This window comes from Ammodytes marinus, assembly GCF_949987685.1.
Source record: "Ammodytes marinus genome assembly, chromosome: 16".
NCBI classification, from domain to species: domain Eukaryota; kingdom Metazoa; phylum Chordata; class Actinopteri; order Uranoscopiformes; family Ammodytidae; genus Ammodytes; species Ammodytes marinus.
Genome location: NC_137220.1, coordinates 28,051,629 through 28,066,258, shown reverse-complemented (window position 1 = coordinate 28,066,258; position 14,630 = coordinate 28,051,629). Strand labels below are relative to the sequence as shown.

The window sequence follows — 14,630 nt, the reverse complement described above, 5'->3', positions numbered from 1 at the left end:
AAACTATTACAGTAAAATAAAAAAAAACAGTGTTGTAAGGAATGGGGCGGGTGGATAATTAATCCTTTGGATACGGCCTCCCTTTTGCTTCTGGCCACATCGCCTCATCGACATCACATGCAATGTCATCCTTTGAGAAGCAACAGCGAAAATATTCCTGATGTCCAGTCTAAAGGACCTCATTATGGAGCTATTGTGTTGTTGGGCTGGACTTTCTGCCAAGGCTCCTATATATGTTGTTAGGCCATGATCTATAACATGGTCCACTATAGTGACCCTGTCTCCTTCTGTTGCCTTCTTTGTCCTCGTTCTCCTGCCGCTCTCTCTTGTCCTCTTCCCCTGACTCTTACTGTCTCACAAAGAAGCTGAGCTCACCTGAGGTCTATGTGTAATGCTAAGGCTCACACTGATTGATATTCAATTAGTTTTATTTTGTATATTTCATGTGTGTGAGTTTGTGTGATTTTCCAAGTTTGGTTGTGTTTTGTATTTTAAATAGACATGTTTTCCCAATGATTGCAGGAGATTTCTTTGAATAATGTGTCTTGTGTAAAAAACTGTGTGTAGTGTTTTGCCAGAAGTGTGTTTGAGAATTTCAAACACATTGCAAATCAAATATGGTGTTTGTAGGGTTGGTGCTTGTGTTTAGGGCATGGTCACCAAAGTTAGAGGTTGTGATGCTTTGGGCATAGCAACCACTTTTAGTGTTTAAGCATTAGGTAAAAACTGTAAACAATACCCCCCACCTACCCCATATGTAACAGATGTTTGACACCCTGTTCTTGATGAGCATGTCTGCTAAAGCAAACTCATTCTAATGATCGTGGTGATTATCGTAATGATCCAATAGAAGTGGATAATGAGGTTATTTGCTTTGGATCAATGCAGCCTGTAAATGAATAGATGAAGAGACAGAGGCTAGCGTTCCAGACAAAATGACAGAGATGTGCACTTCAGTGTGTACTTCATTGTTAGTCCACCACTGCTTGGTTCAGACAGACAGCAGTAGCGTGTCTGTATTTGTGTTGATACATCATTTCTCCCTGCCTCGCACATTCTCTCCTGCTCGGCCTCTTCACCTTTCCACCAGTGCAGTGAAAATTGCTGGCCATTCTCCCATTGAGTGAGCTGGCGTTTCCTAGGGATATGATGCTCTATTAGAAGAGAAACAGTGATGATAATGATGCTGGATGTGATCAGTGCAAAAGGTCAGCCTGTGGCCTGCGGCGCATTACATCCTCCAAGTAGGGAGAACGCAGAGGGTAAAGCCGGAGACACCCATCTCACACCCCTCCAAAGACTCCTAACCTCCCTCCACCCACAGGCAGCCTGACTCAGACACACATGCATGGCAGAAGAAATACTTCCTCCATTGCCCTTATTTCCTAGGTATTCCTTTGCTGTTCTGATTGAGCTATGTTCTTCCCTCACTCTGTCTTTTGTGTACGTGCTGTGAAGATAGTGCTTCTGGTGTTCCCAGATACTCATACTTCTGTCGTTTGTTTGTTTGTTATTGTTCATCTCCTTTTGTCCTTCACCCCTACATCCTTCTTACTTCTGTTCCCCCTTTCTACCACGTGCAAACGGAGTGTTGATAATGCCAGCTTTTTCATTGTCACAAAATAAAATACATTTCTCCCCCCTGTACTTGTCTCTTCTTCTCTCCCATCAATCTGCAACCTGCCACGCCTCCCTCCCTCCCTCTCTCCCTGCTCTCTTTCTCTGGCCCTACTCTTCTTCTAACACCACAGGAGAACTTTTGTTGAAAATCGCAGACTGAAGCACAGTCACGAGAAACAAGAGGAAAGAGACAGATTTCTCTTATTATAACCATAAAAGTTGGAGGAAAAACAAAGGCTTGTCACTGCACAGGGGGATCACTCTTTGGCCATAAATAATACAGTGAGATTTTGGGGTGGGCAGGGAGAGGAAAGGCTGTGAGAGAGAAGCAGCACCACATAGCATGTCTATCGCTATTTGTTTACTGCTTTTCTATTCTTTCTTTGTATGTCTTGCCCTCCCTCTGAGCATGTCCTTTCCTCTCAGCTGCTGGTCATAGAGGGTCACAAACAAACTCAAATTAAGGCGCAGGCTGCACTAGTGCGGAGGTTGTGAGTTTGTGTGTGCGTGTGTGTGTGTGTGGAAATAAACGCTGGTGTAAAAAAAACAGCTGCTGCGGATGTGCTTTGTGCTCTGTGTACTGCTTTCAGCCTTTCCCCTCTTTTCCGTTCCTCCTCCCCTTCTGGAACACTCTGTCGTACTGGTAACAATCCACAGAGCGAGCGACACCCAGGCAGGTCTGTGGCTGTGGGCCGGCATGGCCACTGGGGAGGAGGGTAAATATCAGAGAAGGTCAGGGAGGGGAGGGGCTGGAGAGGTAGAGAGGAAACCAAATCAGTGATGATGAGGAGAGGGGGTGAAGCCACCCAGTCACTGGGGATCTGCCATCTTGGCTGCCAGGCGAAGAGAGCTTGGTCATGCCTGCATCTTGTTGTATGTATTGTCGAGCAAACAACGATGCAGGGGACAATTTTATAATTTTAAAATGATTTATACTTCGGGTTAAAGTTTAGAAGATTAGCATTGGGGTTTAAAGTTCAGCCCAGATTATGACTTTTGTAAAGATGTACTGAGGTTTACAATGATCTGTGGGTAGTCAATGTAACATACATTTGTTGAGTTGACAGTCAAAAGTCAACACATACTGTCGGTCGATGGCCGACATACTGTATTAAGTCAATACAGCATTGTTATTTAAGAAGAACATAACTACTTTTTGATCAAATATAACAATTTAATAGTACTTAACAATTAGAAACAAAGTTGAACTTAAATCAACATTTATTAAATACACGTAGATGGAAAAAATATTTGAAAATAAATAATCAGTATTTTCTATATCATTTGGCCTTCTCTGGTGTTAGCTCTATAACATATTGTCATGAGGGACTTCTGGATATCTGTCCAGCTGTTTATAATTATTTACATAGCAAAATATTGCAGATAAATTAAAAAGCGCTTATATTACTCCACTCCTGACTGTTACTTCCTCATGTTAAACAGCTCAGACTCTGTGCTTAATGTGTTATTATGTTTCTTGCTTTGGTTATTTTGTTTGAGCATTTATTTTTTATCTTCTGGTATTATTGCCTTCTCTGCTCTGTAAAGCACTTTGTGATTGTGTTTTGATAAGTGCTATATAAATGAATGTTACTTACTTACTTACAGCAGCCACACTAATCATTTTTTTAATCGTCTTTCTATAGTGCAGATATTGGCGGATGCTGATTATCTCTGTAGAACCGATTAATCGGTCTATCTCTACTGTTTAGTACCGTATGATAGCTAAACCTTTGTGTGTGAGTGCATGCATGCTTAATCTTTTATATTATGCCTTCCTACTGTATTAGTTGGTATAGGATCAATCAAATCCTACCCCAATCCGTACACACAGATACAAAGAGACTCAGTCCAATCCGTCCGTTTCATCTGCAAGCTCGGCAGGAGGAGTATTAGCTCTAACAATCCAACCTTCACTGTTTTCTGTCTTTCACTTCCTGGTTAGGCAAAACAGTTTCCACTGTAAAGACATCAGATCTTAAGTTCCCACATTGTGATTTAGGTCTTTAGGCAAAATGAAATGCCCTGCACTACTGACTGAGTTACCACTTTTCACCGTCTCACTTTGCGTGTCTCTAAACACACACACACACACACACACACACACACACACACACACACACACACACACACACACACACACACACACAGAATACGTCTATTTGTAGTTTTTTACTTGTTAAATATAGCTCTGTTAACAGCCCCCAAACATGTGTAGCATGTCTGATTTATTCAAGCATTCAGACCCTGTACAGTGATGAGCTGGTGGTGGCAACAGCTGTTGCCATGCCATCATGCACAAAATGGCCTCAAACCTCGCTGTCTGATCATTTTACCTGACCACCACACGGGGAGCTCCTTTCCTCTCCTGTGTTCATACCAAATGTATGCAGAGATTCTTTCACATATTCCAGTGATACATTTTCAATAAATGAGTCTACACTGTCATTTCAAATGCCGCACACACCTAGTAAAAAAATAAAAATGCAAACCACAATGGTACAATAAATTCTCTTTATGGACATGCAGTCACATACAAATGTTTATGAGACACTAACCTTTCTGTCATGTTCTTTCCCTTATTTGCCTACAGGATCAGCGTGAGGGAGGGTGTAAGCTGAGGAACTCACCTAGCCTGCTGGGCGCCTCCACGCCCTAGCCCCCCTCCCCCTTGCCCTGCCCCCTGCTCGGTCTCCAACATGGCTCTGGCCCTCTGGATCATCTTCACCTGTGCTATGGCGTTCAGCAATATTACTCCATCGTCACAAGGTGTGTAATAGATATAAACATTGTGTTGTTTTTTTTATTTGGCCACAATATCAGACAAATAACTATCATCGTGTCTATCTGCGTCCAGTATTTATACTGTATGCCCTTCACTTTTCATTTATAGGTTATAAACAATATTTATGATTCTTTAAGCGCTTTACTGAGACTGTTTGAAATGTTGCACATACAGTAAGCGCATCTTGGTTTCACTTGTCACTGGCCTGACCAGAGGCCTGTTTCAGGTAGCTGGTTTGACATACTCTGAGTTGAATCCTGCACTCTGAGTTGGTCAACTCAGAGCGCAGGGTTGATGAGCAACTCTGGGTTTTGGGTTTCAGAACAGTGGATCAGCGTTGGGTCAATCAACTCTGAGCGTGTTCACTCTGGGTGGAGCGTGCATAAAAGCCATAGTCAATGGATCGCTGATAACATGATTCACCATGGAAACAGAAGAAACAAATGATTGATCCTCCCACTTCTCCACTTCTCAAAAAAGAAAAGAAAAAAAAAACTCCACTCCTCCCACTAGAGTTAAAAATATGACGAATGAGCTTATGGTATGGAGAAGAATTAACGGGGATATTGTCTCATAACTCTGATCTAATCTATCAATACAGAAAAAAACAGAGCAAACATTTTTTGTCAAGAGAATCATTTCGAGGGGGCGCCCTTAGCTCAGTTGGTAGGGCGTCCCCCCCATGGGCCTCGGCCAGCAGCGGACCCGGGTTCGATTCCAGCCCGCGGTCGCTCTCTGCATGTCACTCCCCTCTCTGCCCCATTTCAACTCTGTCTCTACACTATCAATAAAGCATAAAAAATGCCAAAAAAAGAGAATAATTTCGCTTCCGTATGGGAAGCCATAGTCTATTTTAAAAAGTTACGCATATCAGCAGTAAAGTATTAAGCTGGCGCGGCACAGCATTGCTGACAGTGTTTTATCGCTGTATAATATGTTGGCAAGCTATAGCCTAATAGCCCACTGTGCAGTAAACAGACACATTAGGTGACAGTTTCCATTGAAGAGCCTGATTGATTTATTACCAGATCCATTTTCCTCAAGTGATCACAGTTTAAATTATTATACAATTTTTATATTCATATTAGGCTATTTAACGAGGCTCGTCTGTGACTTTAGGATCGCACAAGTGAACAGTAACGATTGCGTGCAGCCCCACCGTTACATGAATCCACCTGACATAAATCTGTTCAGTGGCACAGACGTTAAAAAGCATACAATACAAATAGGTTTATTAATCTGAATGTAGAGCATGTCACGATGTGTAAGGTGGCCGCCTATATGAACGGACCGAGGGCTGAGAACAAGGCTACTGATCAGATAAATGATTGGTCAAACGTAAAATCATCAGGAAATTATAAAAACATCCCGATGGAGATTTCTATGCATTGATTTTGCTTCAAACTGTACAGGGACGCGTGTGACAGTGACACTCTTTCTTCAGTCGGAGCTGCAGCGTAAAGTGAAAACAAACTCAGGGTAGATCTAACCACCTCCCGAGCAGGTTAGACCCACGGCGTATGTTGCCGCAGTAACTGACTCTCGGTTGCGCTGAACCTGCTACCTGAAACAGAAAACCCAGAGTTTCCACCAACTCAGAGCGAACAAACTCTGGGTTACCTCAAAACCAGCTACCTGAAACAGGCCCCAGGTTATTGCAAATGAGGATGTAATATTTATATGTTCGCGACGTGATGGAGGTTGTAAGTATATCGACTTGCTGACCAGGGCAGTAGGCTGCACTTGAATAACCAAACTGGCTCTAGAAGGAAGACCGAGTCTGTGTGCAGAGAGACATGGTGAAAAGAGAGGGAGAGAGAGAGAGAGAGAGCATGGTGAAAAGAGAGGGAGAGAGAGAGAGAGAGAGAGAGAGAGCATGGTGAAAAGTGTGAATGTCAATAACATTTCTTGTCATCTTGATTGGTTGGAGCATAGCAAGAATATAAGAGCAATCTGTGCATGTAATGGTGCCATAGGTGTGACATCCTTGAATGTGCCATGTACCATAAGATATTTCATTCTGTGTTGGTGTGTGTTTGGGTGTGTGCGAGCTGCTGTGAGCCTGGCAGCCGGTGACCTGTTTGGGATGAAGTGATGCTCAAGGGTTTGTGTGTGTGTGTGTGTGTGTGTGTGTGTGTGTGTGTGTGTGTGTGTGTGTGTGTGTGTGTGTGTGAGTGTGTGTGTGTGTGTGTGTGTTTGTGTGTGTGTGTGTGTGTGTGCGTGCGTGCGTGTTGGAAGATGTGCAGGAGCAAAGGATCAGGGATTGCAGGGCGAGGCAGAGGAGCGATAAGGGGAGAGGGAGGGGATGTCCTGCTATGGCCTGCCACACAGACAGCAGCACACCATCTGCTGTACGCTCTCAGTCAGTGTCTGTGCCAACCGGCCGCTGGGTGATGGACAGCCTGGACCAGGGCAAGCAGAGAGACAATGGGAGGGGTTAGTGATGAAGCAGGAGGAGTTGAAGAAGCCATGCAGGGGAGGAAGGGTAAAACTAAAATGTGTCGGTGTATGCCTGTGTCAGCGTTGGTTTTAGCAACCCCTCTGTGTAAGCTCTGATTGGCCAGGTGCACTTCTAATTTGAGTAAGAGCTGTTGTGTTTTTTCCTTTCTTAATTTGTCTGCTTCGGGAACATTGGGATTTGTATAACGTACGTTCTGTTCTGTCGGACAAATTTGGCCTCTGGCTGCTGTGTGTGTGTGTGTGTGTGTGTGTGTGTGTGTGTGTGTGTGTGTGTGTGTGTGTGTGTGTCTGTAGGTGTGTGTGTGTGTTTGTGTGAAAATAAGCCTCCAACTATCTGTGTGTCCTGGCACTTGGGGAGTATTAATAATGCATTAATAATCAATTGACTGGTATGTGTATTCAGCCCCAAAGCACAGGCACACCATTTGGTTTGTCAAATTAAAGAACCTATTTTATAATGAAATCAGGCACGTAGACACACGCAATGCACACCCACATGCTCATGCAAGCCTACGCCCTTTTGGTGCTCGTAATCCTGCCCGCTGAAAGTTTGGCTAAAATAGAAGAAAAAGGAGGAAGAATATAGAGGAAGAGGGCAGGGTCTCCATACAGCGAGCTGCTAGCATCACTTGGAGGCTAATCAGAGCTCATTTGGAAAACTGCAGGATCATCACACATGGCTTCACAGACTAATGTGTGCCCCGGCTCCTCCTCCGTGTCTCCACTAATCTGCCATGCTTTAACCTCACTCTACTCCTGACTGCACATTCTTATATTTAGCCCAAAGTCTCCTCATTTATTCTACCAATCAGCTCTTTAACCCAAATGGTTCCAGGATGAACTGTGTACACATACTCTTCCTTCCATCTCACTTCTCACTCACCTATGAATATCTAACTTGTTAAATCACTGTTATTCTGTGTTCCAAATCACATACTCTTTCTTATTACTATACTACATACTAAAGTACAGGAGAGTTTTAGGGCCACATAAGAGAAATAAAAATCAGATAAGGAAGTTTTTTTTTTAATTATGTCGAGAAATGTCAAGAATAAAGATGAATACCCCAAACTGCAATTGGAGTTAGTTAGTGGGGCATTTATGTATTTTCAGCATACTACCATTGACGTGCATGTATTGGGATATCCTACATCTTTTTTCTGGCATACTGAATAGTAGGGAAGTATGGGGATTGGAACGCAGGGTCAATGTCCTTGAAATGCGCCGACTGTGTGAAATAGAAACAATATCATCTATCCGTGAATGCAAACTCGTACTAACGGCAGGTACAGTCATGTTCTCAGCGGTATATACAAAACCCGGCCACCCTCCCATCCCGCCAGGCTCCTTGACAAAGAGACATGCGTAGCCTGACAAACAGAATGTCCTGCTGATTCCACAGAATGCTGGAGAATGTACAAGCCTTCATATGCAGTGTTGTAGCTCTGAAAGCCCATTAGGCTTGCTTAATGTGGCAGACATTGCAGGCAGCTGTGCCGTACATGATGAAGCCCTGACACATAGCATTTCATTTTGCACAGCGAAAGCATTGGTGTGTGTGTGTGTGTGTGTGTCAAGCGTACAGTACCAGTGGCGGCAGCTAGACCATTATTAGGCTACTCGTCGCCCCTTTCGATCTGTAATGTGTGTGAGATGTGTGATTTTTCAATAATGTGCAAACTGTATATGTGTGTGTGCAGATATGTCCATAGGTTTGTGTGCTTACATCTGTTCACATATCCAGATGGGTGTGTATGTGTAAGCATTTACAGTAATGTGAGAATGTGTCAGTGCCACTCATATCAGGGCATCAGCTGCAGCTGACTGGTGGAATATGTTCTCATCTTCCTTCTATTTAAGCCTTTGCTCTGAAATCAGTGGTGTGGAAACGCCCCTGGTCCTTTATAGGGCACATGCAGATATGTGTATCCGTCTTTCCCTACTCTCTCCGTTTTTTGTTCTTCTGTGCCTTTCCTCTGAACAATAGTTATACTTTAAGGATGGGGGGACTATCTGTTTTCACACATCTTCTTAACAGAGTTAGCCTCTCAACTGTCCTTGGATGGAGACAGAATGTATGAAGGGGGACTGATCTCAATGCAGTATTTTGCTTTAATGCAGATGTTGATAGTTATTTTTCATGGAGGACCACATGAAGAATTCACTATGCCTTTGAGAGTTTTATGACTGAGCTGACAGTGATTTGGAGTCTAAGTGTTGCTCAAGTCCAGATTTTAAATTCTGAGTAAACATCCTTAAAAATACTTGACCTAAAACAACATCCAATCTTGGATTTTTTTTGCACAAAGAGTACACTTTCAGTCCAGCAATGCTATAATATTAAAATGATCATTTCAAAACTAGGACCTACTCATTAATTCATACACACTGATGATCTGACAGGCTTGTAGCAAGGATATGTCAAGAGGAGGCAATAAAGCAGGAGTACCAAACACCTTGCCATGTGCACTTGGCTTCTTGTTGTATATTTTGCTGAACAGCATATTGTATTACTTGACCTCAAAACTTCTCACGTGTGTAGATATCACAAAGGTCTTAAAACTGAGCATACTTCAGGTAGAGCAGTCCAGTTGTGCTATGCTATGAGCTAACCGGAATCAGCTGACACCACAATTCTAATTATATTCAAACAAGGCAATAAAGTGAACTTGGCAGGCTCACTCTTTCCTTATTGCTTTGACCTGCTGTACCTGCTGCTGTTAAGGTTGTGCTGGATTATTTTGTTTCTTATGAATCATGTGTTGATCTCAATGTGGGAAGCATCCTCGGAAGTATAGTTCTCACTCATTTCAGCAGTTAATCATACCATGCCAGTTTCCTTATAAAGGCTGTACATTCAGAACTATACAGACACACTTACATTTCGAAGTGGCTTTGTGTTTTGTACAATAAGGCTCTAAGAATCAGCTGCTAATTTATGTTTTTTAGGGAAAAGGGTAAATGTTCTCAATTTGTCTGAAAATTACCTTTGAATTTGTTAGATTTGTTTTCTTCTGTTTCGCCATACTGATGACACCCACAGGCTTCTCTGACTCTAGTTGCTAAGCTAGGGGCTTGTGAATATCATTGCTTATCATTTGGAATTGTGTGTGTTTTTCAAACTTTTCATTGCCTCCATCTTATTAACGGTAGTTAAGAAGGCGATTCTCACTTCTCTCACATTTAACACGCGTCTTTTATTTCTAGGGATGGGAATTGATAAGAATTTAACGATTCTGATTCCGATTCCGATTCTGCGATCCGATTCCTTATCGATGCTCTTATCGATTTTCATTGTGTGAGAAAATAAGTACAAATTTGTTTATTTGTATTAACCTGCTTAAATATCTGATCAGAAGTGTGTCTAGTCTGTGCAAAGATTATCAATAGTAGGCTACTTTGGGATTAGGAAATTGTCAATTTTCACATTAATTGGTACGGACAAAAAAAAGGTTTGCCTTTTTAAGCCCAAATGCCATTATGTTCCCTAAAAACTAAAAACACAGACTGAAAACAGTCAAGGAAGAGCTTGTGCCTTTTGGAATATTGACTGTGCTCATTTGCATTAAACTTGAAACAAAATTCCACTGATATAAAAAATACAAAGAAGTATTCTGTAAAGATAAGATCAACTATCAACTTTGGCAAATTAACCATTTGTTTGCAGAAAAAATATCATGTATGCCCTCTCAGGAAGGATACAAGATATTTTATGTACATGCTTTTCTAATGTGCAGCGCGCTGTTTATTATTAATATAACGGCCCGTCATCAGACACATTTGCACATCGGTCGCTCCTCAAGTAATCCAAGTCTTTTTTTTGTATGGGCAGAGATCGTTATTTTAAGTGTGTAGTTACAAAGTGTCATGTTTAACTTTAGTGTAGGGTTCGTCTCAACCACCGTGCGTAAAGGGTGCATTAGAACAGCTGACGGGAGGAAAAAGAAAAAGGCTCTCGCCTTTTCATCTCTCTTCCTTTTTTACAAGCCCGCCCGCTGTTTATTATTAATATAACGGCCCGTCATCAGACACATGTGCCGGATGGTTTTTGCACATCGATTGCTCCATCAAGTTATCCAAGTCAGTGCTTTTTGTATGGGCAGAGATCGTTATTTTAAGTCTGTCTTTATGGGGCTGCAATTACAGAAACCTCCCCGTGGTGCTGCCTGGGAAACACTGATTGGTACAATCTCATATTACTATATGATTATTACTATCAGCAGGCCAATATCTGTACACCTACCCGAGCAATCTAATAAGATGACGATGCCGAAGCGCCACAGACACTCGCCCCCCTTGGGGCCTGCACTGTCAATCGCATCAATCAATATTGAATGATTTTCCAGTTGTAAGGCAGACATACTGGCCATAGCGGCTAAACGCTTTGACATAGTGTGCATGCAGGAAACCCACATTGGCCCTGCACAACACCGACCAGCCATCCCTGGAATGAAGCTGGTGGCCGAGATCCGACACAGACAGTATGGGTCAGCTGTCTGCAGCAGACCAAACCTCACCATCGAAGAGGTCTGCACCCACACCACCGAAGGGCATATGGAAACCATCACAGTTTCCCTCCCAAACGTCTCTGTCACATCAGTGTATAAACCCCCCAAAAGTCCGTTCCTCCACTCTGAACTGCCAGACAGATGCAAGAGGAGATACCACATCAGCATTGGGGACTTCAATGCCCATAGCACATTGTGGGGCTACGCAGTGAACAACCAAGATGGAGAGGAAGTCGAAACCTGGCTCGAGTCGAAACACCTGACCCTGATCCACGACGCCAAACTGCCTAAATCTTTCCACAGCGCCAGATGGAAACGAGGATACAACCCAGACCTTGTTTGTGTGAGCAGCGAACTATCATCCAGAGCTGTGAAAGAGGTCCTGGACCCTATCCCCCACACGCAACACCGGCCAATCACCATAACCATCCGATCCGTTCTCCAGGCAACAACCGTCCCTTTCCGCAGAAGGTTTAATCTGCGGAAGGCCAACTGGATGTCATTCCAAAAGGAGACTGAAGACTCCATCCCAGGCATTCCACCACACCCAAACAACTATACCATGTTCACAGAACTGCTGAAAAGGTCAGCCAGACTGAGTCCAGACTGCCCTAGCCCTGTGCTTCTCCACAGCTGAATATGCGTGCTCTAGCTGGAGCCGCAGTCACCACACCACACTTGTTGACACAGCCCTCAACGACACCTGCCGCATCATCACTGGATGCATTAAGACAACGCCAGTCCCGTGCCTCTACGCCCTAACTGGCATTGTCCCGTGCCTCTACGCCCTAACTGGCATTGCCCCCCCCCCCCCCCCACATCAGACGATCCATCGTCGCCCAAGATGAGCGGAGAGCACAGGAGACCGACACAAGGCACCCCCTTCACGGACACACAGCACCTCCACCCCGACTGAAATCCAGAGCCAGCTTCCTGCATACAGTCCCACCTCTCCAGACAACCAAAGAAACAGCAAGGACCAACATCTGGAAAGATGAATGGAACCAGCTCTACACACAAGCCCATGACTGGATGGAGAGAGGAATCACCCCAACAGAATGCCTCGCCAGCGGGCACAACCTCCCATGGCCAACCTGGAAGACTCTCAACAGGCTATGAGTGGAGCAGGGGAGATGCAAGTCACTTCTGAAAGCATGGGGCTACCAGCCAGAAGACAGATGCAGCTGTGGAGCAGTACAAACAATGTCCCACCTACTGCAGTGTGATCACGCCCCCCAGTGCAGCCCCCAGGACCTGGCTGAACCGACCCCATCACCTGCACCAGATACTGGCAGAACAACATCTGAAGATTGCAACGGGCTCGAAGAAGAAGAAGTGTGTCTTTATGAAGTTTATTGTTAAACTTAAGTGTAGACCAGTGGTATTCACTATTTTTTTCAAGAGAGCCGCACTGACAGGACAAAGTCAACAGGAGAGCCATTTTTACCGCTGAGTATCAAAACTTATAAATCCAGTCATACATAAGCACGCCTGCTAATTAATATGTGTTTCCCACAGAATTTTGTGAGACATAGGGAACCCAGTCCATAGGGGGGTCCGGGGGCATGCTCTCCCGGAAGAAAATTTGGTACTTTTTAACCCAGAATGCATCAATCTGGTGCACTTTTGGAGGAAAATGAAGAACTGTGTGACTGTGTACTATTATCTGGAATAATTTGGAGACACTGGGTCACATAACATGGAAGCTATTGAAGAATAAATGATTATCCTACTTTTTATTCAAATATTTGTAAAAAAAAATTATGAATGACATATTATCAATCAAAATGGGTGTGTTCATATAGGGGAAGGTGGGGTGATTTGTGCAACTTTTTACTCAAAGTGATTTTAAAGTGAGGCCTTGACAGTTATGTCTCCAACTCAAATATGTACATATATTTCAGGATGTTGTGCATCCCTGGCAATACAAACTTTGGATCTGGAATAAACTGTTTAAGAAATATAGCTTTCGGAAAAAAAGTTGTCTTGTCGCACAAATCACCCCACGTAGTGGGGTGATTTGTGCGTCATTGTGTCACAATGACAAAGTCACCATCATCATCTTTCTGGCCATCTGAACTCTCATCAGTGGTGTCGTTAAGTGGAATTGAGATGTCACTCTCTTCTGAGCTACTGTAGACAATCACTTTCTTTTGGTGACCAGCGTATACAGCCATGCCACTGGCACAACTCTCAGAAATGTACTTTGCACTAGTTGCTCCGTGCTTGTGGAACCAACTGCCACCTGACAAATGTGATTCCACCTACATTTCTGCCTTTAAATCAAGGCTCAAAACCCATATGTACACCCTGGTGTTTCCTCCCCATTAACCTCTGCACTACTTACTTACCTCTGCACTACTATCTGTGTTTATGTGGATGTATGGGCTTTACGTCTTTTATTTTGGTTATTGTTATTTTACCTTCATTGTTTACCTACTGAATGCACTATGTACAGCACTTTGGGCAGTGCAAACTGTCATAAATGTGCTTTTATAAATACATTTTACTTACTTACTTACTTATAACTCACCCAGGCCCTTGCGCACAAATCACCCCATCCCCAGAATTTTGGATAATAGGCATGATGCAGCAATTTAGGGTTGACATTGTGCTAACTATATAGACTCAAAGTGTAGCATACCAAAGCACTAAAACATGTGTCAAATGTTTTCAAACGTGTCTATAATTGTTCAGACACAATAATCAAAAAACCTTGATCATGGAAATTTTACTTTGAAAGGCAAAACACAGTTTTTTGAGCTTAAATGTGCTTATATCTTATTCCTTGTGTCTTCCTTCTTTACAGGATGAGTCAAATGGATGGCTCTTCTTAAATATGTGGTCACATTTCCAATTTCTTCCACGGTTTTCTAGAAACAAGGGGTTTTGCAACTTCCAAAATGCACAAATCACCCCACCTTCCCCTAATACCCCCTCTGATACATTTTTGTTTACCTTTCAAAGGTAAATGCATCAATCAGGTGCACTATGAGAGGAAAATTAAGAGGCTAATTCAACTGTGTCCTATGTGAGCTATTTAGCAGCCTATTATTTTTCTGGAATAATTCAGAGACATTGGGAACCCTGCCTGATCAAAGTGAACATACAATATGCAGTTTGGCCAAAACACTTAATTTTCCTCGTTTGTGGAGCTTTGTATCTGTCCACCTGGTGCCCAACTGGTTATGACTAGAAATCTATCAATTTTCAGTCAATCTTAGTCCTTATAACACCAGTTAAAGGCCCTGGCAACC

General features: G+C 43.2%; 1 protein-coding gene across 1 annotated transcript in view; it reads left to right on the top strand.

The window, feature by feature from the left end:
* Positions 1 to 4,319: 4,319 nt before the first annotated feature.
* Positions 4,320 to 14,630, top strand: part of adgrl1a (adhesion G protein-coupled receptor L1a) — a gene marked incomplete at both ends in the record, with an annotated part of 80,173 nt that continues 69,862 nt past the window's right edge. Inside the window, one exon of the mRNA XM_080043274.1 lies at positions 4,320 to 4,389. Coding sequence (XP_079899400.1) covers positions 4,320 to 4,389 — 70 coding nt within the window. The remainder of the gene's footprint in view (positions 4,390 to 14,630) is intronic.